The following is a 26,269-nucleotide window of genomic DNA, read 5'->3' as shown; positions in this document are numbered from 1 at the left end:
AAGTTATCAAACAGCAGAATTGGAGATGCAATTACATGTTTCAACCCATAATCAATATACCACTAAATGTTAAACTATAAGGTAACTGTCAGATATTGAATTTGGTACTAGTGCCTATAGGAATTCACATGTGTCTATTATTTCTCCAAGGAACACTGCATTAACATTTTTATGAATCTACTTACTGGAAATTTTGATGGAATGACTGTTACAAATGCAGTGACAATTTCAACAAGTCTCATCGGATCTAACACTGCTTTATCTTTCAATAATTTGTTGTCAGGCCTGTAAACAATTTCACCAAGATCATACAGGAAGTTAAGAAGACAGGATTGTTGTTTTTCATCTGCAATACCATTCTTACTTGCCAGAATTTTGAGCTAATGAAAAAATTGTTTACTATTCAGATAAATACAAATAAAATATCAAAAATATGAAACTATACATTTACAACAATTAGTTTTGTCCTTTACAGCCTGAAATGTTTTGAAATTTACTTGATAACATGTACTGCATAATTTTGGATCTGAAGGAAAACGTCTCTCTCAGGATGGGGGAAACCTAACTGCAATTTTTCTAACAGAATGCATTGCTAGTGTTGCAATGCAAATATTCCATAAAAAATACTGTTTTCAGATAGGAAACCATAATAGCATGGATAGGATTGTATATTTTATATTATATTACATTAACATTATTTTACCATTCAGATTTAGAGCAGTGAAGATGAAAATATGACAAAAATATCATCAATATTATTATATAGTACTGTAGTTATATATAACAGTGGGTAGAGTCTTTTGTTATACTCTTTTAAATACTACTATTTCCAACATATTTCTATTCTGAAAACAAAACACTGAGGAATGATGCAAATTAAATTTACCTCTTCAACTGGACACAAAGAAAAATTTTTTTTTCTCTTTAGATCATGTAGATCACATCGACAACGCATCCACTTTAAAGGAACTTCTTTCTCTAAAGCAGTCATAAGTGCATCAATAACTTGTTTGAGATCACTAAAGCTCTTATCTGTAGTGTCTTGGCTGTTTTCAACGGCAAAATATTGATATACATGCTTTCCATACACTTTATGTTTAAGTGCATCATGAATCTGTTTAAAGGCCTTCTCTGCCTGGTTGTAAACAATATAAATAAATGAAAACATGGGATAAAAACTGTTCTTCTTTTAAATAATATCGAAAACATTCAAGAACTTATGATATACATGTATTCGATACAGTACTCTAATAGTAGTCATAGTTTAGCTTTTAGAACAGAAATGTGTACTGGTTACTCTTTTAATAATGTAAATATTAACCTCATCATTTTGCTGTTTTTCAGTCTCACCAAGCTTCCCCTTATGTGTACCCACAATAAGGATAGTTGGTTGGTGAACTTCATTCTCTTCATCTTCTTCCACAATACGACTATGAGAATAAACTGACAGGATGTAAGATAATATGAACTGGAGATTGGTCCAATGATGATGACGCTTTTTCTATAAAAAAAACAATTATTATTATATCTTTATTTGATTAAAATAAAATGAAATAGTTATTAGATGTTTTTCTTAATCGTCTCACTCATCTGGTAGGTATCTTTAATCACAAATACCTGTACCTTAACATTGTCTTTAAATACTTACTCGATTTGAATCAATGGTATTGGCAGGATCATTAAGAGGTTTACTGAGATCAAACACTACGATGTAAAGGGCTTCCGATGTCATGAACATCTAGGAAAAAAGAAATACAAATATTATTTCCTTCTGTAATTGGACTATAAAAGGAAGTTTCTCAGATAAAAACTTCTGAAACTTCAATACTCAAACACTTTTATCAAGTGCAATTGTTCTCTATTAAAAATAAATAGTGTAGTAAATAAATATTTAAAACAAAATTTTATTTAAGCACTGTGTAAATAATCAATGTTATCATATTGAAGAATAGAAGAATACTATATGTCTATGGACTTTATTCAAAGCAAATACAATCATAACTTACACGATGTATACCATGGTACATGTGTTGTCCCCCATGATCCCAGATGTTGATCGTGTCTTCATATGTTTCCCCCTTATTTTGTTCAATAGCCTGAATTACATCTTTATCTAACTGTTCCTCTATATCAAATGGTATAGCTTCAGTACCTGCAGTGAAATATTTTTTTTTTGGTCACACTCAACACTTATGTATAGCATCATTAATATTATCATAATTATTATTATCATCATTGTTCATCAGTTATTATTCTAATCATTTTCATTGATCTCATTATCATTGTTGTATTCATTATCATCACTATTGTTGTCATTGTCATTTTTGTAGTAGTAATCAATATTTTATTTTTATCATTAAAGTCAATATCATTGTCATATTTTTATCATTAAAGTCAATATCATTGTCATAGATTGGTTAATAGATTAAATAACAACAATGGAGATTGTATGTTTCTTTAGCTACTTTTGATTGGGAAAATACATTTTTAAAAATCAGATTATTCTAAATGTTTGTGCATTGTCAATAACTTATGAGAAAAATTATAATTTTTGTAAATAATTGTTATTATTTTAGTTACAAAAATACAGTAATACAAATTATAATAGTAAACTGAAAGTTTTGTTATTACAAAACAAAATTGTCTATTAGAGCAGAACAGTAAATTACAGGAATTATAAGGCTAAACTGAAAGGAGAACTTAATTTCACTCAAATTCAGCTAAAATGAAAACTTATTTATATCGCATAGAATTGAAAATGTTAAAAACAAGTTGTTAATAAATTAAAATTCTTAGATATTTTTATCTTTAAGTATTATTGACAAAAAACAACATTTAAAGGAATTCCGTAGGCCTACCTTCTGCTAGAGATTCCTTGTCAACCTGACACAAGAAAAAAATAAGATATTATTAGCATTGTCTACTTTATTCTAATCATTCCATGCTGTTTGGTTTAAGATTTATATAATTTAGCAGTATTAGAATTGTCATCTAGGCACTATTTAAATGAACTTACCATTCCTCTCAGTTTATCAGCGACCATTTTTGTATACTGTTTTGAAGGATTACCTGTAGAAAAATATAATCATATTGGTTTTATTAATAGTTAAATATTAATAAATATCTATAATATTTAAAACATTTCACCAATTTTGTTCATTCGCCAATCAGTGCAACAAAGTATGCATAAGAAATGAAATTAAAAAAATTAGATGCTTGACAATCAGTCTGTATGTACATTATTCAGGTTACTCTATTGCTAATATGCAAATTAATATCCAAACTATTTTCAATTTATCTTTCAATATGTAGTATACTGTTTTACTGTGAGAAAAGACTTATGCTGTCAGTGTTTACAATGATAATAATAATGTAAATTAATGTATGTTTACCACTATCGTCATGATCTTCTGTCCATATTGTGGTTACAGTTCTTATCACTGCTATGCCATCTGTAACATCATGTTTGGGGTTAAATCTGAAATGAAAATCATTGATGGAGTAACAGCAGTTTTCTGTTTGGGCTCATGCCTATTACTTGCTCGATCCTGGCAAGATGAAATGTAAAACGTACTTTTAAGAACTTTTGCCGAATAAATATTATTATTATTATTTGAAATCAGTATTAAAATTGTGACACGTTAATACAAGTGGTTTATTGAAACAGGTGCAGAAACAAGGGGGAGGGACTAGGGGTGTGAACTTCCCCATTTAACAATAACAGTTAAGATGAAATTATGAACTTTTTGATATCTATTTTTGTAGACATTTAATTAATATCATTTATTTCAGTATTCAAATTGTGACACTTAAAAAGTGATAATAATTAATAAGTGGTTTATTGAAACAGCTCTGAAGCAAGTGGGAGGGGGTGGGGCTTAGAGGAGTGCACTTCCCTTAGGATGAAATTATAAACTTTTTGATATCTATTTTTGTAGACATTTAATTAATATCATTTATATCAGTATTCAAATTGTGACACTTAAAAAGTGGTAATAATTAATAAGTGGTTTATTGAAACAGCTCTGAAGCAAGTGGGAGGGGGTGGGGCTTAGAGGAGTGCACTTCCCCTTAGGATGAAATTATCATTAGGTGTACATCCCCATTAGAACTTTTTGGTCAAAATCCTTATCAGATAAATCAACTTAGCAGGTGATTAATTACCTGAATCCTATTATACCCCTGTTAGTAGGCATGTTAAGGAGCATATTTTAGGCAAATCCTTCAAATTGTGATAACATTTTGAAACTTTGCACAGTTATTCATTAGGGTGTCAAAAATATGAAATGGAAGGGTTGCACAAAATTTGGTCAGGGGAAAGCCGCCATTTTGGATTTCAAAATGGCGGACCTCAAATTTTCACTTGTCAGGTATATCTCTGCTAAAGAGGCACCTAGAGTTCTGATTTTACATGCAAAATATATGGTAGTGGGGTCACCAAACATATTGGTATAATTAACATTTGATTGCATGGCGGCCATGTTGGATTTCAAAATGGCGGACTTCAAATTTTCACTTTTCAGGTATATCTCTGCTAAAAAGGCACCTAGAATTCTGATTTTAGGTGCAAATTATAATTATGGTAATGGGGTCACCAAACATATTGGTATAACTAACATTTTGATTGCATGGCGGCCATGTTGGATTTCAAAATGGTGGACCCCAATCACTTTTCAGGTATATCTCTGCTAAAAAGGTACACAGTGCTCTGATTTTAGGTGCAAATTATATGGTAATGGGTCACCAAATATATTGCTATTTAACTAACATTTTGATTGCATGGCGGCCATTTTGAATTTCAAAATGGCAAGCTCAAAATGTTTCAGTACGGTACCTACAGTTATAATTTTAGGTACAAAGTATAATATGGTATTTAGGTCAACAAACATATTGGTATAACGTCTTTGATTGCATGGCGGCCATTTTGAATGTAGCTCAAACCACACAGCTCTGTACATCATAAATCACTCTTTCTGCAATTACAGCGTCCAAGATCACAGTCGGTGTGTCACAGCGATTTGTGACATCTGAAAGTTCCGGCAATGAACGCCAAACTGGACTAAATTTGTTGCCGTCCTTCCTCCATCCCCAGTTTGCTGGGTCCTGTTCAACTCTGAATGCATCTAGACAGTTGTATCACTTTCTGGCTTGTAGAAAAGACCGTTTCACATGTTCTCTTAATGCCGCAGATGTTGGGGGGGATATTTTCAATAGTCTGTAGTAAAAAGATATCGTCTTGCATCATTTACCTTCTTTCTACATAGTTACAACAAACTGTTCTAGATAATCTGTGTCACTAACATCCCCTACACACAATGACATCGTCTCAAATTCCTTTCCTTGAACAGATGAAGTTGTATCACAACTGCTAAAGGAATGAAAGAACAAGTAAGCGGTTGATGCTTGTGATCCAAGAGAAGTAATCTTGTGTATTGAGATATACTTCAAGTGCTTCCCCACTCCAAACTTGATCCAAAGCTCATGGATGCCAGGTATTCTGTGGAAAGTTGACAATGAAATAACAACAACATCACTGTCTACAGTCGTGACAAGAATGCGCGGACACATTTTAGCGGCATGTTTAACATGAACAAACATACGTTCATCTGCCTCTTCTATGTTACATGGCATCAGCGGTTTTATATTTACAGACTGGTTTGTTACAGCTCTGTCTCTCAGAGACCCTACAAACATTCCGTGATTTGTGTCAATGTTCTCTACTACTTCAGTTACAATTAATGAAACAACTCTGATTTGTTGTCATCATATCTCGAATATGTGGTCCAATTGTTGGGCATGCTCCCACTGGCTTTGACGCCCCTCCTTACACCAGAGCCGCGGTTTGAACGCGTACTAGACTTTAAACCGTCGTTAAAGTATCTATCGAAAAACCAAATCTGGTCACGTCACTGATCGAAGTTGATGGTCTATATTATGGTTGTACGACAAAATGAAGCACCATTAGTTGCTGCCAAGGTGTTAGATGGACCAGCAATAATCAATATGCTCAGGCCCAATGATTCGAAGACATTCATTGAGTATATATCAAGTGTCATACAACCATCAACTTCGATCAGTGACACGACTAGATTTGTTTTTCGATAGATACTTTAACGACAGTTTAAAGTCTGGTACGCGTTCAAACCGCGTCTCTGGTGTAAGGAGGGTCGTTAAAGCCAGCGGGAGCTTGCCCAACAATTGGACCACATTTTTTAGATTTGATGACAACAAATCAGAGTTGTTTTTATTTATTGTAACTGAATTAGTAGAGAACATTGGCACAAATCACGGAATGTTTGTAGGGTCTTTGGGAGACCGAGCTGTAACAAACCAGTAAATATACAATCGCTGATGCCATGTAACATAGAAGAGGCAGATGAACGTATGTTTGTTCATGTTAAACTTGCCGCTGAAATTTTCCACGCATTGTCAAGACTGTACACAGTGATGTTGTTGTCAGCTTTCCACAGAATACCTGGCATCCACGAGCTTCGGATCGAGTTTGGAGTGGGGAAGCACTTGAAGTACATCCCAATACAGGAGATTGCTTCTTCTCTTGGATCACAAGCATCAGCCGCTTACTTGTTCTTTCATACCATTAGCGGTTGTGATAGAACTTCATCTGTTTAAGGAAAAGGTAAAGCTACATTTAACGAGACCTTGAAAAAGATGCCATGTATGACTCCAGTTTTTGAGAGGATGTCATTGTCTGTAGGGCATGTTAGTGAAACAGACACAGATTATCTAGAACAGTTTGTTGTAACTATGTCTACTGCAGAACATTTAATGATGCAAGACGATATCTTTTTACAACAAGAGAAAGACGATTGAAAATATCCCCCAACATCTGCGGCATTAAGAGAACATGTGAAACGGAAGCCAGGAAGTGGTACGACTGTCTAGATGCATTCAGGGTTAAACAGGACCCAGCGAACTGGGGATAGAGGAAGGACGGCAACACATTTAGTCCAGCTTGGAGGTCATTGCCGAAACTTTCAGATGTCACAAAGGTTTTAATTCGCTGTGGACACACCGACTGTGATCTTGGATGCTGTAAATGCAGAAAGAGTGATTTACGATGTACAGAGCTGTGTGGTTGCCAGGGAAAATGTGACCTACAATAAGTGTCCGTGTTAAATGCATGTAATTATGAACATAAACAAATAGTGTAAAGCCAGTACGGGTTGAGCTACATTCAAAATGGCCGCCATGCAATCAAAGACGTTATACTAATATGTTTGTTGACCTCAATACTATATTATACTTTGTACCTAAAATTATAACTGTAGGTACCGTACTGAAACATTTTGAGTTCGCCATTTTGAAATTCAAAATGGCCACCATGCAATAAAAATGTCAGTTAAATACCAATATGTTTGGTGACCCATTACCATATAATTGGCACCTAAAATCAGAACTCTGTGTACCTTTTTAGCAGAGATACCTGAAAAGTGAAAATTTGAAGTCCGCCATTTTGAAATCCAAAATGGCCGCCATGCAATCAAAATGTTAGTTATACCAATATGTTTGGTGACCCCATTAACATATAATTTGCACCTAAAATCAGAACTCTAGGTGCCTTTTTAGCAGTGATATGCCTGAAAAATGAAAATTTGAAATCCGCCATTTTGAAATCCAACATGGCTGCCATGGAATCAAAATGTTAGTTATACCAGTATGTTTGGTGACCCCACTACCATATAATTTGCACCTAAAATTAGAACTCTAGGTGCCTCTTTAGCAGAGATATACCTAAAAAGTGAAAATTTGAAGTCCGCCATTTTGAAATCCAAAATGGCCGCCATGCAATTAAAATGTTAGTTATACCAATATGTTTGGTGACCCCATTACCATATAATTTGCACCTAAATTCAGAACTCTAGGTGCCTATTTAGCAGAGATATACCTAAAAAGTGAACAATTTGGGTCCGCCATTTTGAAATCCAAAATGGCGGCTTTCCCCTGACCAAATTTTGTGCAACCCTTCCATTTCATATTTTTGACACCCTAATGAATAACTGTGCAAAGTTTCAGAATGTTATCACAATTTGAAGGATTGGGTCACTTAACAGGCCTACTATGTGATTTTATTAGCTCTCTTGTAATTGATTGATTAGGACAAGGTACATTCTTCAGTATGCAAGGTCAATGGTCAGGCAAAAACTAGCAGAATTCAGCAATGATCAAATAGTTTAATGACCTGCCTATCAAAGTTGGACTTAAATAAACACATGTCACAGTAGGAGGTTAAGTGACATTTACCCGAAGTTTTTACTCGGGGTACCCGAGTCTAGGGCCCTGTTCAGACCCATGGCGTTAGACCGTTTTAGCGTACGACGCTAAAAGAATGTGTGTCTGAACAGTTGGGGATTAGCGTACAACGGTTGTAGCGTTGTAGTGGAAAACGGTTGATAGTACCGTTTTAGCGTACGACGCTACTGTAAGTCAACGTTGTATCCAATCACAACGTTTCCTGTTATGACGCGAAACAAGGTTTGACCTAGGCTGACATCTTGTATCGTCAATGTGTGAGATGGATTTCAATAACAAAAAGGCCAGAATAAATAAGGCCTAACTACACTACAAATACAACTGTTACAAAGGCTACAAACTATTATCAACTGATTACCATTATATTTTCTAACAAATGACATAAATACATGCACCTTGTATTTAAACATAGTGACTACGATCCCATCCGCTTTTAGGCCTAGCTAGGCCTAGAGCCATTCACGCATTTCATTCAAGCTAAAAACTAGCGTGGGATATCAAGTCACTCATTCATACAAGGCAGACTAGACTGGACAAGTTTAATGCTGAAAACCCCCTAACTCCTAAAAAAATCAGTAAACAAACAAGGGGGAGCTGTGTCCTTTTATTAGCAAGTTAAGGGTTATTTTCAACCGACTGGACCAAAGAATATATATCTTTGACTGGACTGGATCATAGTTGCCATTTCTGGCATTATTATGCTTTTTGGCATTATTTAGAGGCCCACGGCATCTGGCATAATGCCGCGGCATTATTTAGCCGTTTTTAGCATAATCTGGCATAATTTTGTGTTTTTTGAACAACCAAAAAAATAATATACCACAGAACAAAAATAAAATATTTTGTTAATCTTGCAATTTAATACATATTATCACCTTACACAATATCATATCGTACAAAACAGATCTGTTCGGGTTTTCCGTACAATAGTTCTTCCATCCTTTTGTTTCGGACTTAAATAGATTCTTCGGATAGGAAGGCTGCTCGAAAACTACCGTGTGTGCGATATAGGCAGCACAACAAATCCGAAGAGGCTAGCTATTGGCCAATTATGTTGCTCTATTTCAGAGACCATGCAGGTTATTGGATCCCCAGATATAGAGACAATTGAACGAAAACATTATGAAAGGGGTTTTGTTGTTTCAGTTCATAATTATAAGTGGCCGCACCCCTACCCCAACCCTTGAAATGGCAATTTCCAGTAACTAATTAGAAGCTCTAATTTTAAAAAGAATTTCTTCTAGGAGAATTTGTTTTCCATATTTCAAATTATGTTCCATCCATTTGCATCGTCGTAGCAACCCTATTTTTTCAAATGTTCTTCACCTCTCAGCCCCAGTAGTGACCATGAGGGCGAGGTAATTTTTATTTAAAATTAAGTGCCATTTCCGCCCATCGAGCAGCTCTATTTTTCCATTTTTTTTTACCTCAGCCTCATGGAGACACTTAATATATATTTTTATTTTCTATTTTAAATTATAATTGCCATTTCCAAAACTATGATGGGCTAAGATCCTGGAGGTACTAATAAATATATTTTTATTTCATATTTGAAATTAAGTGCCATCTCCGCCCATTGAGCAGCTCTATTTTTCCAAATGTTCTTACCTCAGCACCAGCCATGGTGGAGCTGAGGTCCTGGAGACACTTAATATATATTTTAATTTCCTATTTTAAATTATAATTGCCATTTTCTAATTATGGTGACGTGGGCTAAGATCCTTTCATATTTGAAATTAAGTGCAAATATCGAGCAGCTCTCATATTCAGCTCAAAAATTCTAAATTTCCATGGCTGTAACAGGTTTTTTTTGGGGGGGGGGATGGGGGGAGAAGGGTTCGTGGGTTGGTGTTTGTGTCATTTGCAATTACCATTTTCGCACCCCAGATATTTTTAGAATTATTAGTTATTACTCACAAAACTAAAAATACAATTTTTGAACGACATAGGGATACAATTTAGGCCCTATTTTGTGTCAGTTGGGGTTTTACAAACGTTTATTAGACATACAACCGTTGGTGGCGCTGTTTAGGACCACATTTTGGGGATCTGGCATTATTTTTCCCAATCTGGCATTATTTGAGACAGGATACGGCATAATTTAAATTTTATCGCTGGCAACGCTGGACTGGATAGACTAGTAATCACAATCATTTTTTTCTTCATCATTACTTTACTGCTTTATTTTCGTAACACAAGAGCCTGGGGAAAATGTTTTTTACCACAAAATAAAAACAATAGAAACAGAAATTTGGCTTTACTATATTTTTCTTAAATAAATGCTGAGGTATGTTTTATTTACGGCAAATTTTGTCATAATTTAGGGCTGAGATCTAGGCCTATATACAGTGGAAATAATGATGAAAACACGTGGGTAAGAGTACATGAATGCAACTAGAAACAACCTGGATGACGTACTTCCGTTGTAACGATAATCGTACGCTATGGGTCTGAACACCTCGTTTTTTTCTCTGCGGTTTGTAACGTGACCTTGATAGTAACGTTGTACGCTAAAACGGTCTAACGCCATGGGTCTGAACAGGGCCTAGGACTTACTCATTTTCTCCTCCACCATCTGGACACTATTGAGTAAAAAGTGCGATTTTTAAAGTACTACTCCTCCATTATTAGTTGTAGTATTGAGCTGGGATTTGGCATGAATATACTACAGGGACATGTCCTCAAAGCTATAGAGCCGGATTTTTAATTTTTTGTTAATTAATTTGTTTAATTAAGAAGCCACAATGTGTGACACACACCACAGCGTTATGTAGTTATATGGTTATATGCGGCTTCTTGGCGTAGTGGTTATCACGTTTGCTTAACACCCAGAAGGTACCTGGTTCGAGCCCGGACGAAACCTTTTTTTTTTAAACTTTATGGTGAAAAGTACTGTATACGCAATATGATAATTATACACAGTATATCTTATTTTTATTATTTTTTTAAATACTTATTTTGTGTAATCGGTAATTATCACTTTTACACATGTTTATTTTTCTTTGTGCTTATTACCATATTTATTTGTAATTTAAATGGATTAAAAAACTTTCTGTAACCCACATTTTTAGTGTAAGTGGGTTTCGTAGTGTAGTGATTGTCAAGTCTGCTTAACACGCAGAAGGTCCCGGTTAGAGCCCTGGCGAAACCTATTTTTCTTTAACTTTAACTGTATACGTCTGTATACAGCTTCTTTCTCTGTACCCCGAGTATTGCACATTCGTGCTTTTTTGTTAATTAATTTGTTTAATTAAGAAGCCACAATGTGTGACACACACCACAGCGTTATGTAGTTATATGCGGATTCTTGGCGTAGTGGTTATCACGTTTGCTTAACACGCAGAAGGTACCTGGTTCGAGCCCGGGCTAAACCTTTTTTTTTAAACTTTACGGTGAAAAGTACTGTATACGCAATATGATAATTATACAGAGTATATCTTATTTTTATTATTTTTTAAAATACTTATTTTGTGTAATCGGTAATTATCACTTTTACACATGTTTATTTTGCTTTGTGCTTATTACCATTTATTTGTAATTTAAATGGATTAAAAAACTTTCTGTAACCCACATTTTTAATGTAAGAGGATTCGTAGTGTAGTGGTTGTCAAGTCTGCTTAACACGCAGAAGGTCCCGGTTCGAGCCCTGGCGAAACCTATTTTTCTTTAACTTTATGGTGAAATATACTGTATACGTAAAATGATATAGAGTATATATCGTTTTATTAGTCGGGGTACCTGAGTCTAGGACTCTCTCATCTTTTCCTCTTCTTCTTCCATCCGGACACTATTGAGCAAAAAGTGCAATTTATAAAGTACTACTCCTCCCTTAGGCCTATTCGTTGTAGTATTGAGCTCGGATTTAGCATGAATATACTACAGGGACATGTCCTCAAAGCTATAGAGAGCCGGATTTTTTAATTTCATACCGGATGCAGCCATATGACGTCTCGAAGATGGTATCGTATAGCCGTATTTGGTAGCGCGGTTTTTGATGTGTATGTGACGTTATATCTGGTCTTATGACGTCATTACAGCTTCTTTCGCTGTACCCCGAGTATTGCACATTCGTGCTTGTTGGTAAAAATGAACACATTCTCTAATGGGGCTGTACACGTAATGTGAACTTTTTGATATCTATTTTTGTAGACATTTAATTAATATCATTTATATCAGTATTCAAATTGTGACACTTAAAAAGTGATAATAATTAATAAGTGGTTTATTGAAACAGCTCTGAAGCAAGTGGGAGGGGGTTGGGCTAGAGGAGTGCACTTCCCTTAGGATGAAATTATGAACTTTTGGATATCTATTTTTTTTAGACAGACTATCAATATTATATGTGCCAAAGAAGTTATTAACTCTCTTCCATTAACAAAATTCAAGATCTTCTCCTGTGAAATAAATGAAAGAAAATGGCTAGTTTGTATTCTTTAATAGTTGACTCACATACTTCTTATGTTCATTTCCCTGTACTTAACTAGTACTTACTTCTTTCCAAGTAAGGCATTGATAAGGGAAGTTTTACCAACTCCTTCCTGCCCAATCACTTTAAGCGTTCCAAGGTTGACTTTGACAGATCCCTCAGCCAATGCCTTAACGTATGCTTTCTTAACCTCTGTACCATGAGCAGTAATAGCAGATGGATCCTTTTCAACTGATTAAATAAGATTTCAAAGTATACATTTCAGTAACTCAAATAAAACCAGATTTAGTTCGTCACTATGACGAATTATAGGTTATATGCACTGATTTAAATAGATTTGTTTTATTTTCTTTTATTAATTAAAATAATAAAAAATGTACCAAATTAGGCTAAATGATGGCAATGATCTTCAAGATTATGCTATCATTAATATTCATTGACCTAAGAATGACATTTCTTTGGTAGTCAATTTTGTATTTTTTTACTCCTTCATTTACAAAATTATTTATCAATTATCATCAAATATATTTGAATTAACAATACATTCCTATTGATATACAGGTATATAATATACTTGAATTGTACAATTAAATCGTCAACTATTTTATAATACTCATTAGTACTAAGACTATAAAACCGACATTAATAGAATTCTATATCATTCATTTTATGAATGGAATTAGATTGATTTTGATTTGAATTTTATAATCATCTGAACATTACCTTGTGAATCTGCCATTTCACTTTATTTACGCTGTCATCTGTAAAGAATAAATTGCATTAGATTAATTTCCATATTTTTGGGTAACATATATAACCAAAGAGGAACAATTATTAAACATGTTAGTTGATTTGTAAATGGCAGAATTCTTTAACCAAATGTATTTGTCAAAATATTATTTACTAAGGTTATTTTCCACTATTGTGGGCAGTGGACATTTAATTCAGACATGTACCTCTTTAAAGCTCAGAATTTTGGTTGATTGACATTTCAGACTATTTATAACAAAATCATTATTCCATAAAATGTTTACACCAGCACATAGTTCACAATGTAGGAAGTTCAAACAAAATATTTTTAATTTCACACCACCCTCACAGTAATACAACTCACAAGTCGTAAACACTCTACTTGCCTATAAGATGATCAGAAAATTATTAACTGTCATTGATGATGATGTCATTGATTTTTTATATTTTGATAATTTACATATGCCTTCCAAACTGTATTTTACCGTATTGACTACAATAATATCAAATGTAAATGATGCATAACAATCGCAGGTTTTACATTGACTTTCAAATGTCTCAGTTAAACAGAATTTGTACTATTATATGGTACAAATCATTGACCTGAAAATTACAATACAAAAACTGCCCTGGTTTAAACCACAAAGGAAATGCATACAAATTGTTGAAACACAAACATTTATGATGAATACAAAACAAGAAAGCTTGCAATGAACAATTCCCTTGAACCTCACAATAACAGGGTGAGAAATAAAAGGCTGGATGCATTTATCATGGTTTTGAAAGGAAATGTTAGCAATAACTCTCTACTTTTCAATTCAATAAATGTTCTCAACAAATCTGCCGTACTTTGAGAAAAGGTATTATCTACATTTTTTTCGAAATTGAGATTTTTAAGAGCATAACTTAACATCTGAATTGACCATACATGGCATATTTTTGTTTGATGTTCTTCTCAAGACTATACATTTAGAAATAGAATATTATTTGTATGTTTTTTATAAATAAACAAAAAAGTACCTTTTTGTAGATAATGCCTTTTCTCAAAGTACGGCAGAAATGCAACTATAGTCAATGTAACATTGTGGGCGGTCCGCGCTCTGTCGGCTAGAGTCATGGAACCCTTGATCTCAAACTGATGTATATTCTTCTATTCTTTAATCCATGCTCCAAGTCTGTAGTTTATATTCTCTTTTTTATGTCAGTCCACCAGATAGCGTTTCAATTTTTGTTTGGAGACTACTGTGTTTTTTTTCGATGATCTATCAATTAACATTATACGTATGAAACGCCATATGTGGCAATATATTTATTTATTGTTAATATGTCAAAACACATTCTAGAACCTAGACTAAGTTGACATACTAAACTAATTGAAAGGAGAGACCTCACTATTAAACAGACGTGATGAAGAAAAAAACAGAAATTGCTTGACATGAAGAGAAAAGGAAAAATTAAAATGTGAAAAAATATTAATAGGTCAATTTGACGATGATAATTATTAAATTGTCAATTCCCAAAGTGATTTATTTTTAAATCTTAAGTACATTTTTGTAATGATATTTTGTCTATTTTGTAATAACATATTGATATCTAGTTATTGTTAATAATTACTTTATCAACTGCAATTTATTACAACTTAACAATATAAACACCCAAGTAAATGGCCTGGTTATTAGATTCCAATATTTTCAGTTAAATTTCCTACAGAAAATGTGAAATATGTTCATTTATAAATTTATGGAAATGTATATCATTATTATTTATCATTTTTTCAGAACAATAATAAAAGATATAGTGGGTACATAACATATATATTGCATTTTTTATGAATTCATTTTTTTACGTCTCTTAGTGTACCAATGGAAGCCTTTGGTTTGCATACGGTATGACCTTGGAGGAATAAGCAAAAGAAAATATACATAAGGCACATTTGGCATGCCATATGCAACTGATTAGAAACGCAACCGATTTCAAATCATAGTTGCCATTTCTGGCATTATTATGCTTTTTGGCATTATTTGGAGGCCCACGGCATCTGGCATAATGCCGCGGCATTATTTAGCCGTTTTTAGCATAATCTGGCATAATTTTGTGTTTTTTGAACAACCAAAAAAATAATATACCACAGAACAAAAATAAAATATTTTGTTAATACATATCACCTTACACAATATCATATCATACAAAACAGATCTGTTCGGGTTTTCCGTACAATAGTTCTTCCATCCTTTCGTTTCGGACTTAATCGACTCTTCGGATAGGAAGGCTGCTCAAAAACTACCGTGTCTGCGATATAGGCAGCACAACAAATCCGAAGAGGCTAGCTATTGGCCAATTATGTTGCTCTATTTCAGAGACCATGCAGGTTATTGGATCCCCAGCGTAAGGGCAAAATTCGGTAAACTGCGCCTTACTTCTAGAATTTTTACTCGATGGTATATAAAGTTGGTTCGTACTTTCGGTACTGATTTTAACCACCTAATGTAACCCTGTTTACTAATTAAATTAAGTTAGATAAGTAGTTATTGACAGATAACTCTGTTTTTACGATTAAAAACCTAATGAAAAATTTAAATTTAAATGATATTTGGAGATCCAAAAACATGAATAAGCGACAATTTACGTGGCGTAAGAGATTTAACAACATTTTCCGTAGGCTGGATTACTGGTTAATATCAGAAGATCTCTTTTCAAATGGAGATGTTTTAGCCTGTGACATTCGTCCAGCCATTCTCACAGATCACCAGGCGGTATCAATTAAAATAGATTTGCATGAAAAAATACGCGGTCCTGGTTTATGGATGTTCAACAATAGCTTTCTGAAAGATGAAACATTTACAAAATTAGTAATTAAAATAATTGATGTTTCAATACTAAAAAATAATAGAGAACCTGTAAGTGCAAGTTTGTTATGGGAGCTTGTAAAAACAAAAATAAAAGAATTTTCAATTGCATACGGAAAACAAAAAAATAAAAACCAGAATAAAAAGAAAGAAAAATTACAAAAACAAATAAAAAACTTAAATGAAACAATTATGAATACTCAAAATTGTGATATAACCATTGAAAATAAAATTGAAAACAAAAAAATAGAGCTTGAAAACATTTATAATGTAGAAGCAAAAGGCGCGCAAATTAGGTCCAGAGTAAAATGGATAGAGGAAGGCGAGCGGAATACAAAATACTTTCTTGGGTTAGAAAGATCCAAAAGTAAAAAGAAACACATAAAAAGTTTAATTACTAAAGATGGGAGCTTAGCAACGAGCCCAATTGATATCTTAAAATGGATATGAAAGGGTTCCTAGCAATATCATTTTATTGGCTCAACGTGTAGATCAATCAGTTTTAAGCTTGCCATAGTCATACTTAATGTTTTGGAGGACGACAACGCCCTCAAAACGCCCCTGAGAAACCTGTGAAAAACTTTTTGTGACGTCACTAAAAGTTATTTTTGTATTACAGAGATAGGAATTTAGCAGTAAATCATTGATTGATGCAAAAGCATGGTAGTAATTACTTATTGCTTTGATATTTTTATTCTTGGATAAGTATGTTAGCCTAATCGAATAAAATTAATTCATATTATCAACCAAGTTTTTTTTTTAACGGATTTTAATTTCGTTTTTCAAGGCCATCTTTTACGAAATTCATAGCCAAATGCCTATCTTGCTGGGTACACGGAGTTATTTTGCGCATGCGTGAGAATCACAGAGTCGACCACCTTGGCCTCTCTCTCGACCCTCCTCCTCTCGCGAGCGATGTTTATTTCGCTATTTATTATACACGTATTATTGAAACATTCATTTTATTATTATTTCGTTGTAATTAACTGAAATTGATGGAAATTCGTCCACATCGTCTTGTTAACACGGGTGTTAACATCGTTTTGAAGAAACGGTTGGACGAGTAAATGGTGTTTGACAATGCCATGGCCTGGAGCTAGCTAGGCCTAGGCTAGGCCTTTTTAGTAGTGATGACTGCTGGATACGGTGTTTAGTCGCCCGGCCAGAGGTGAGCTGAGAGCGTATGCTCCTTGATGTATCGTTGAGGGTGTTAATGGTAGGCACAATTGTGTTACTGTATTATGTATATACACATTATTTATAAGTACGTTTATTAATAATATTGTTGTGTGCTGTAGTGTCCTGACTAACGTATTATTAAAATATTTTTTTGTTATTACATGCCGCCCTACTAGCTAGTAGGCTAGGCAACACTGAATACTAAATACTGTATTATGATTCCCAATAAAATGAATAGAGTTGGATTTTCTCTAATGTAGTAATAAAGGTTATAACAGGCCAGGCCTAGTTAGGGGTATTTCAGCTTGTATCATATACAGTACAATATACAGTACAGTATACAGTAAATAAACAATTCATTTGTATTTTTACCTACCTACAGGTCTATAATTGGAGTGCAATTATGATAATTGATGGACGGGATAAGCAAATGTATTTATTGATTGGAATGGAAGCGCAAATGTTAGAGTAAAATTATAATATTAAGGTAACAGATACTGAGCATTGCTATTTTAAACTGTTGATCAAACCTACATAATACATTATACTAAATTATTATTTTGTTTTGAGGGCAGATAAACATGTGCTTATTCATTTTCCTTTTTTCAGGTGAATAGAAAGATACCCAGAGTACTTTATAATAGATGCTACTTGGATCATGCTTGCACGATACATTTATGCAGTATACTAAGACACCAAGTATAGAATGAGCGCAGACAATTAAAATTACAGAACTAAATATTTATGAAGAATAGTAAAATATGCATAATAGAATTCTTTAGACGCGAGTGCTAGGGTTACAGTCATACTGTAACTATGGTAATGTACTACCAGACAGTACACTAGTAGCAGTGCATCATATAGTGTTTGTTTTTAACCATTAAATGGGTCTGGGTATATAAACAAATAAACCACTACTGTACTTCTTTTTTTATTTATTTAGCCAAATACTATGTACAATGGACATTTATGAAAGAATCCATCTCTTGAATATGATGGAGCTGGCTGGTGTTGATAGAATTAAAATGTATCACTCAGGTCTCAAAAGTAATTTATGTCCTGTTTGAAAAATCCTGCTTGTTCCAAACTCATTATGATACATTTGTTCAATAAAATTCATTCCACACACTATTTCTGCCATATAATTTGATGTTTACAATTTTATTACTAGTACTATTACAGTTCTTCAAAGCCATCTCATGTACTGTTGATTCCATAAATCTGCAAAGATAAGACCAATAAATGGACGAAAATGTACTATTATTTTTATTCAATCCTACCTCTAGGCCCTATAGTATTATATTTTATGACTTGGTAACAAACAGAAAGAGGTTATTAATATTATTTAATTACACTACAGTTACTAACTAAACTATAATAATCCTCTCGGCCTCACCTCCTCTACTTTAATTATTAGTATTATTATATTACTATATTAGTCAATAACAAAAGTCAGAGCCAAAAACAAGTTCAACACAAGCTTACCTTTTTTATTTACGTCGCCTTTTACATACGTCTACGCCCGCGCCTTGTCCACTTCCTGGAGGTTCGTCGGTGGACCGGCGACTGCTACTCTCTTGTACTGTAGGCCATGGAGTAACTCCATGTGTAGGCCTAGCCTACTACTAGCGAATTTAGAAGAAACTATAGTCTACTAGACCTAGCCTAATTTGTAGTCTGCGTGAGTGGTTTAGTGTGAGAAGTACAAATACACACTTTCTTCTTTTCACGTACAATCTTTGCAGACATAACTTTTTATTGATTTGTGAAATATCGATATTTTCTACGACTGCAGCAACAGGGAGCTTGCAACACGCGAGTCTCGTGTAGCATGGGTTTGTTTATTTTGTTTACACCACACAGTCCGCGAACGAGACAAGGCGGTGATTGGACTGTATTAAAATTCATTAACCAATCACAAAACGACTGCTGCCGTGGCTACAACCCCGGGTGTTTCAAACTCTAAATTTGACGATCTCGTACGTGCGTATAGAACGTTCATAAAAATTAAGATGGCGTGCCAGTTGGTCGGCCATTTTGCGGACGTTTTATACCAAAATTTAATTTGTTTGTTTCTCAATTTCTACTAGGTATTTGAATCTAATTTTTTGTGTGCTGTTTATTAACATTAAAAGGATTCATACAAAGTCCTTTTTGTGAAATTTTAAAATCCTTTCATATCCATTTTAAAGGAACAAATACAACATTTCGAAGGTTTATACGCAAAAAATGTTATAAACCCTGGAAAAATTAATAAATACCTTTGTAATTCTACTATAAACAAGCTTTCAGAAATAGAAAAAGAAAATTGTGAAGGTTACGTCACTATTGATGAATGTAAAAAGGCCATTTCAATGATGGGAAAAAATAAAACACCTGGATCGGATGGTCTAAGTGTTGAATTTTATGTGTTCTTTTGGAATAATATTAAACATTTAATTTGCGATGCGTTAAATGAAAGTTATAATTCTCAAGAATTATCCTTTTCGCAAAAACGAGGTGTAATCACCCTTTTGTTCAAGGATGGAGAAAGAGAAAATTTGAATAATTGGCGTCCCATTACCCTCTTAAACACCGATTACAAAATTCTTGCACATGTATTAAGTAACAGACTTAAAATGGTTATTAAATCAATAGTAAGTTCAGACCAAAAAGGTTATATAAAAGGCCGTTTCGCTGGTGAAAACATTCGGTTAATAGAAGACCTGCTTTATTATACAGAGTGTAATGATATCGAAGGGGCAATAATTACCGTAGATTTTAAGAAGGCTTTTGACTCTATTAGTAGAGATTTTATGTTCAATGTTCTAGAAAAGTTTAACTTTGGAATGTTCTTTTGTAACTGGGTAAAAGTATTATACAATAACGTTGAATGTGTCACAGTTAACAATGGTTGGGTTTCAAACAATTTTAAAATGGAAAGAGGTATTAGACAAGGTTGTCCTCTATCTGCTCTGTTATTCATTTTAGTGGTTGAAGTAATGGCATCTAGAATAAGAAACAAAGATGACTATAAGGGTATTAAACTTCCAAATAATGAAAATAACATAGAAGCTAGAATAAGCCAATTAGCCGATGATACTGTTTTGTATGTTGGTAATGACAAAAGTATTAAGTCAGCAGTCAGTGTAATTGAACGTTTTTGTGAAGTATCTGGAATGACTCTAAATAAAAAAAAAACCAATGCTTTTTGGATTGGTAAATGGAAGAACAGAATAGATAGACCTTTAGAATTAAATTGGGTAAAACACCCGATCAAAATTTTAGGCATATATGTAGGATATAATACAGAAGAATGTACCAGAAAAAACTGGGATGTTAAATTAATAGAGCTAGAAAAGACTTTAAAACAATGGAATGCTAGAAATCTCTCAATTTTTGGTAGAATAATAATCCTGAAAATTCTTGCACTATCTAAATTAACATATGCTGCAAATATCACTGATGTTCCAAAATATGTATATACACAAGTTACAAATCTAATATATAATTTTATTTGGAACAATAAAAGGGAAAAGATAAAAAGAAAAACTCTAATTGGTGATGTTGAGATGGGAGGCATTAAAATGCCTGATTTTACTCTTCATGTTAACGCACTCATGTGTGGCTGGTTAAAAAGAATTATGAATGATGATGGTGCTAAATGGAAAAATATTCCAATGTATTATATTAAAAAAATATGTGATGTTAATGTTTTACTTAATATGTCATGTTATAACATTATTGATGTTAATTCTGATAAAATTCCACTGTTTTACAAAAATATGATAAAAGCCTACATAAATTATAACAGAATCTCTAAAAAAAACCCTGAAACTTATAACGATATAATGAATGAGCAACTGTGGGGAAACCACTACGTTAAACTAAAAAAAAATCGCTTTTCTACAAGCATTGGATTGACAGTGGCATTATCAGTATTAAAGACATTGTTAATAAGAACACTTTTTTAACATCAAACGAAATACTGGTGAAACTACAATGTAAAACAAACTGGTTAAATGAGTATTTGTGCATTATTAAGGCAATACCAATTCAATGGAAACGTATTATTAAGGAGGTAGATATTTTCAATTGTGATGATAATGATGAATTAGTTGGGACCAAGTATGAGATTAATACTACCAAACTAATATACTCATGGTTTGTGAAAGAATATTTCATTATTCCAATGTCACAACTAAAATGGGAAGAGTACTTCAATGATAACAACATTGATTGGAAAACTTCTTGGTTACGGAAAGTATGTAAAATGAAAGATAAGAAACTAGCACAATTCAATTATAAGATGTTACATAGAATACTGCCTACCAACAAACGGCTGTATCAGTGGAAAGTTAAGGAACACAAACGTGTGACAAATGTGGAGAAATTGAAAATGAAAATCATTTGTTTTTTAGTTGTAGATTTATTCAGAAATATTGGAGGAAAATGCTTAGTATCTTTGTAAGTTTAAATCACAATAATATATCATTTAAACAATTAATACTAGGAACGGGAGATAAGCTAATAGATTATATTTACACTTTTGCAGCATTTACTATTTATAGAATAAAAATGTTATCTGCACTAAATAAGCCAGTGGGTAAATCTTTATGGAATTCATTTAAAAGCAATATGTTATATAACATTGAATGTGAAACATATAACAATAAAGAAACAAGTATAGAAAAATGGGTAGCTTTAAGAAATAAGATTATGATAATATAATTTCTAATTTGATACGATTAACCGAAAAAGAATTACAGTGATACGGGTTACTGGTGGTACTGAGTTATTATTGTTTTTTTTATCATGTATATAAATATATTGTATAATCCGGGTTGTAAAATGAAAACAAACAAATGAAAATGTGTGACCTATTTTAAAACGGGATAGATGACAATGATGATCCTGTCAAGTGTATAACAAAATATACGAAAATTAATGAAAAAAGGAGTAATACAGAATTCATATATGTAAAAATGTTACTTATGAACTGTAACGACATTTACAAGTTAAATAATACGATTTTATGTAATATGAGATAATATGAATGTGAATAAAAGTGGTGTTTGCGCCACAAAAGAGAAAAAAAAAAAAGTAGTTATTGACGATTAAAACGAATTTAGGTTCAACGATTTGCCCCAAATAGGGTGTTTTCCGATCGTGGTATACACTGTCTAATGGATGTCCATCTTGAAAAATACCCGCCACAAAAATGCGAGGAGGCTTCGCATTTTCCTATCTCCTCCTATGATAATTGTTTTTAATAGCTGAAAACCGGTTGAACAGCTAGAGTACAGCATCATAATGTTGAAGACAGGCCGATTTTCTTTAAAAAATACTATTTTGATAGATTTAATATACGTTTATAGAAATGTATTGATTTTCAATGAATGGAACATTCCAAATTATTGCATACCTCCATGGTTTAACACAAGTAGGTAAATTTATAGACCCTTGGAGAATAAACAGAAATAGTATTGTAATGCTATACAATACTGCAAATAGGTATTAACCACTTTTGATCGCCATTTGAATCAAAAGTGTGTTGGTACTGTTAGATATAATATAAACAAATATACTAATAAACTTTATCACTGTGAATGTGGGTAGTCCCTACTTTTAGATTATAAACACATAATAATATAATACTTTATTACTGTCAATTGTTTCTCAACGTTTGTATTAATTAATAATTACAAAAATATAAACGTATTAGTGGTCTTTAAATGTACTTTACCATTTCAATCGACCATGAGACAGTGACAGTTTTAATAAAGTATTAAATCGGAAATGTTTTACTCTATTTAGTGCAGGCCTCGAATTTGGGGATTTTAGGGGCAAGGCCATTTGGCCTCCGGTTTTCATTGATTTTAGGGGCACCAAGGCCAAATGGGAGGGCACCAAGGCCATTTGTTTTAAATCAAAGGGGCACCAAGGCCAAAATTTAAAAATATTTTAATAACTAGGCCAAAATTTAAAAATAGCCTGTTTCCGGTTGAGGGTGGAATTTTTTTCCAAAAAAAAAAAATTCTACCCGCAAAATGTTTTGGGATTTCCCCCTATTCATCAGATCGCGGAGTAGTAGTAGACTGTCTACAATACATCATCTTTTTGTATTTCATATAAATATTACGTGTATTTACGATCCATATAAATAATAAATAGGTACGATGTTCAGCGTTTATAGTTTACCGTCCTGTGTTGAATGTTTCATTTAGTTTCAAATAATGCGATAAAAAGGCATGTGAAGCCAACCAAGTAAGGCCCGGAACAGGTATAAAAACCCTTACAACAGCAAGCTACTCAGCCTTACTTAGCTAGCAGCCGACGGAGAAAACATGATACAAAAACAATTTGTTTGTAGGCCTTACCTACAACTATTCATACACAGAGTGTTAACCACGATAAAAATCAAGCCAATTACATTATGTAGTAGAATATAAATTATAGTTATTTCCGAGTTTCGATTTCTGAAGCTTTTTTGTTAGTATAACCCATATTTATAAGAATTCAAAACACGGACGGACACCGACCCCTTTCTCTCTCTGTTTAGCCTTCGGCACGTGTATTCTGGACTATACCATTTCCTTGAATTCGGTAAAAACGCGTTTGGTAATTTAGTGTACGACGTTGTTAAACAAGATTTTTCGATGATCTGTCTGCTGGATTATTGAGGTGGGTGCGATAAAATATAAATATGATATACTTCAAACGATCTTCGGGTTGAGGTGCAGGTTTAACTTTGGTGCTAAAGGTAAACACCCCTAATTTTACACGTATAATGGACTACACCATGCATGAACGCACATGGTATTTTCTTCTCAGAGGGTGCGTGTACGTCAAAAGGAATTGTTTTTCCAACGATCCGCCGATCCTTCGCGCGGCCCGCCGGTGGCCGGTTGGCGATTTTTTTTTTCGTACATAAGTTGGGGACCCCCTCATGAAACGTCACAAAATAAACATGAATAATTCATCAGTTAAATTTTCTTGTTCCGTGTGCACCCAAGCGTATAGCAACAAGAAGTGATTACACAAGTGCGGTACGATTCTAGGCCTATCTCCGCTGTTGAAGAATAGCGGCGTTTTGTGTGGATTGTCGAAATAATCGGCCTTTAGTTTATGGTGTTTTTAATATAATTTATTACCAAAGAATTACGTGTTAAAATTATAGTTTCTATTAATACTATTAGGCCTAATTATTAGTCTCTAAACCCATGTCTATTCTAGTAGTAGCTGTGTGGATGTGTGTGACGTGTGTGTGTGTTAGGTATGACCAAAGATAGTTACACTATCTTTGGTATGACACAATCCGAGTAATAAGTCAGCAAAATTAAACAATACACATTACACAAAAATACATTTTTTATTCTCGTGGGTCAAATCTTCCCATCTCATGTGTTCATATACGCGCATTTTTAAAGTTCCTTTGAGTACATTGCATATTGTTTGATAATTGATAGCAGAATTAAAAAAATACAGTACACAAATTATACACATTCTTTATTCTTGTGGGTCTAAGCTTTCTTTGGGCTATGTCCAAGAACGCTTGGGTGCACACGGAACAACAACTGCGATACGATTCTTTCTACAATAATAGGCCTAGGATTCTAGGTCAATTCACGTGATTGCCTTCGCGCACACTCTTCTTCACACACACGTCCACTATGCAAAATGTGTCGAGGCTAATCGACAGCTAATTGGACATAGCCCAAAGACACAAGTCACACACACCCACACAGCTACTACTAGAATATACAGGGGTTTAGAGACTAGTAATTAGGCCTAATAGTATCAATAGAAACTATAATTTTAACACGTAATTCTTTAGTAATAAACTATATTAAAAACACCATAAACTAAAGGCTGATTATTTCGACAATCCACACAAAACTCCGCTATTCTATTATGAAATCAGCGGAGATAGGCCTAGAATCGTACCGCACTTGTGTAATCACTTCTTGTTGCTATACGCTTGGGTGCACACGGAACAAGAAAATTTAACTGATGAATTATTCATGTTTATTTTGTGACGTTTCATGATGGGGTCCCCAACTTATGTACGAAAAAAAAAATCGCGGCCGGTTGTGTGTGAAATTTCTTATCAGAGGGTGCGTCGTGTGCGTCAAATAGAATTGTTTTCCCAATGCATTGAATTGCGTGTGTTCGATCGACCGGATCGGCGGCGGCGGGAGGATAGGCTAGGCTAGCTAGGAGTGCGTGTAATATTTTTTTCATCGAAGGCGGCTAGCTCGATTATTGTGCGACTTTAATACTTTCAGTAACCTCCGATCGAGGAACGTTTTTAGCTTGATTATTAAAAGTTTACACCCCTGTATTTTAATGTACTATCTATACCATGATTTACCACGCACGGCGGCCGGGATGATATTGTTTTGGTTACCCTATTGCAATGTTCGATGTTTTGTTTACTGTTTGTGTATTAATAAATGCGTTTAGGGAAATCCCCTTGCAACGAAGACAGGCGATAGTTTTGCGTCTCGTCCGAGTCGTGTAAACAAATCTTCTTGACATTATTTTCTATCTAATTCAGTGGTTTTTATTGTGGTAAAACTCGGGAAGGGCACTCGCGGCCAACGCAAAAAAAAGGGCAGGCCAGTAGTGGCCGTGGGTGCTATTCATTTTCGAGGGCATTGAGGCCAACTGGGAGGGCACCGACGGCACTGGCCGCGGTGGCCGCGGTAAAATTCGAGGCCTGTTAGTGGTATATTATTTATAGGCCTATAAAAAAATATTTCGTTAATGATTGGATAATAAAGAAATATAAAGAATAATTTAACAAAATTGGGTT

At 33.8% G+C, this 26,269-nt stretch overlaps 1 protein-coding gene and 3 long non-coding RNA genes across 4 annotated transcripts in view; 1 reads left to right on the top strand and 3 right to left on the bottom strand.

Moving 5' to 3' along the window:
• Positions 1 to 2,033: 2,033 nt before the first annotated feature.
• Positions 2,034 to 3,478, bottom strand: LOC140046710 (uncharacterized). Its single transcript, XR_011844826.1, has 4 exons — positions 3,393 to 3,478; positions 3,017 to 3,069; positions 2,859 to 2,883; positions 2,034 to 2,152 (listed from the first exon to the last, which is right to left on the bottom strand). It is a non-coding gene; the product is annotated as an uncharacterized lncRNA (long non-coding RNA).
• Positions 3,479 to 12,817: 9,339 nt separating this feature from the next.
• The window catches only part of LOC140046602 (uncharacterized), a 54,608-nt gene continuing 41,156 nt past the window's right edge, over positions 12,818 to 26,269 (bottom strand). Inside the window, exons 19-20 of the mRNA XM_072091296.1 lie at positions 13,421 to 13,458; positions 12,818 to 12,928 (exon numbers count right to left, since the gene is read on the bottom strand). Coding sequence (XP_071947397.1) covers positions 12,818 to 12,928; positions 13,421 to 13,458 — 149 coding nt within the window. The remainder of the gene's footprint in view (positions 12,929 to 13,420; positions 13,459 to 26,269) is intronic.
• LOC140046795 (uncharacterized) lies at positions 16,734 to 18,603 on the top strand. The gene is made up of 3 exons (XR_011844844.1): positions 16,734 to 17,509; positions 17,855 to 17,959; positions 18,082 to 18,603. It is a non-coding gene; the product is annotated as an uncharacterized lncRNA (long non-coding RNA).
• Positions 18,391 to 19,652, bottom strand: LOC140046796 (uncharacterized). The gene is made up of 2 exons (XR_011844845.1): positions 18,958 to 19,652; positions 18,391 to 18,693 (listed from the first exon to the last, which is right to left on the bottom strand). It is a non-coding gene; the product is annotated as an uncharacterized lncRNA (long non-coding RNA).

Source organism: Antedon mediterranea, chromosome 4 (assembly GCF_964355755.1).
Source record: "Antedon mediterranea chromosome 4, ecAntMedi1.1, whole genome shotgun sequence".
Classification (NCBI taxonomy): domain Eukaryota; kingdom Metazoa; phylum Echinodermata; class Crinoidea; order Comatulida; family Antedonidae; genus Antedon; species Antedon mediterranea.
This window is presented reverse-complemented; position numbering and strand designations above follow the sequence as displayed.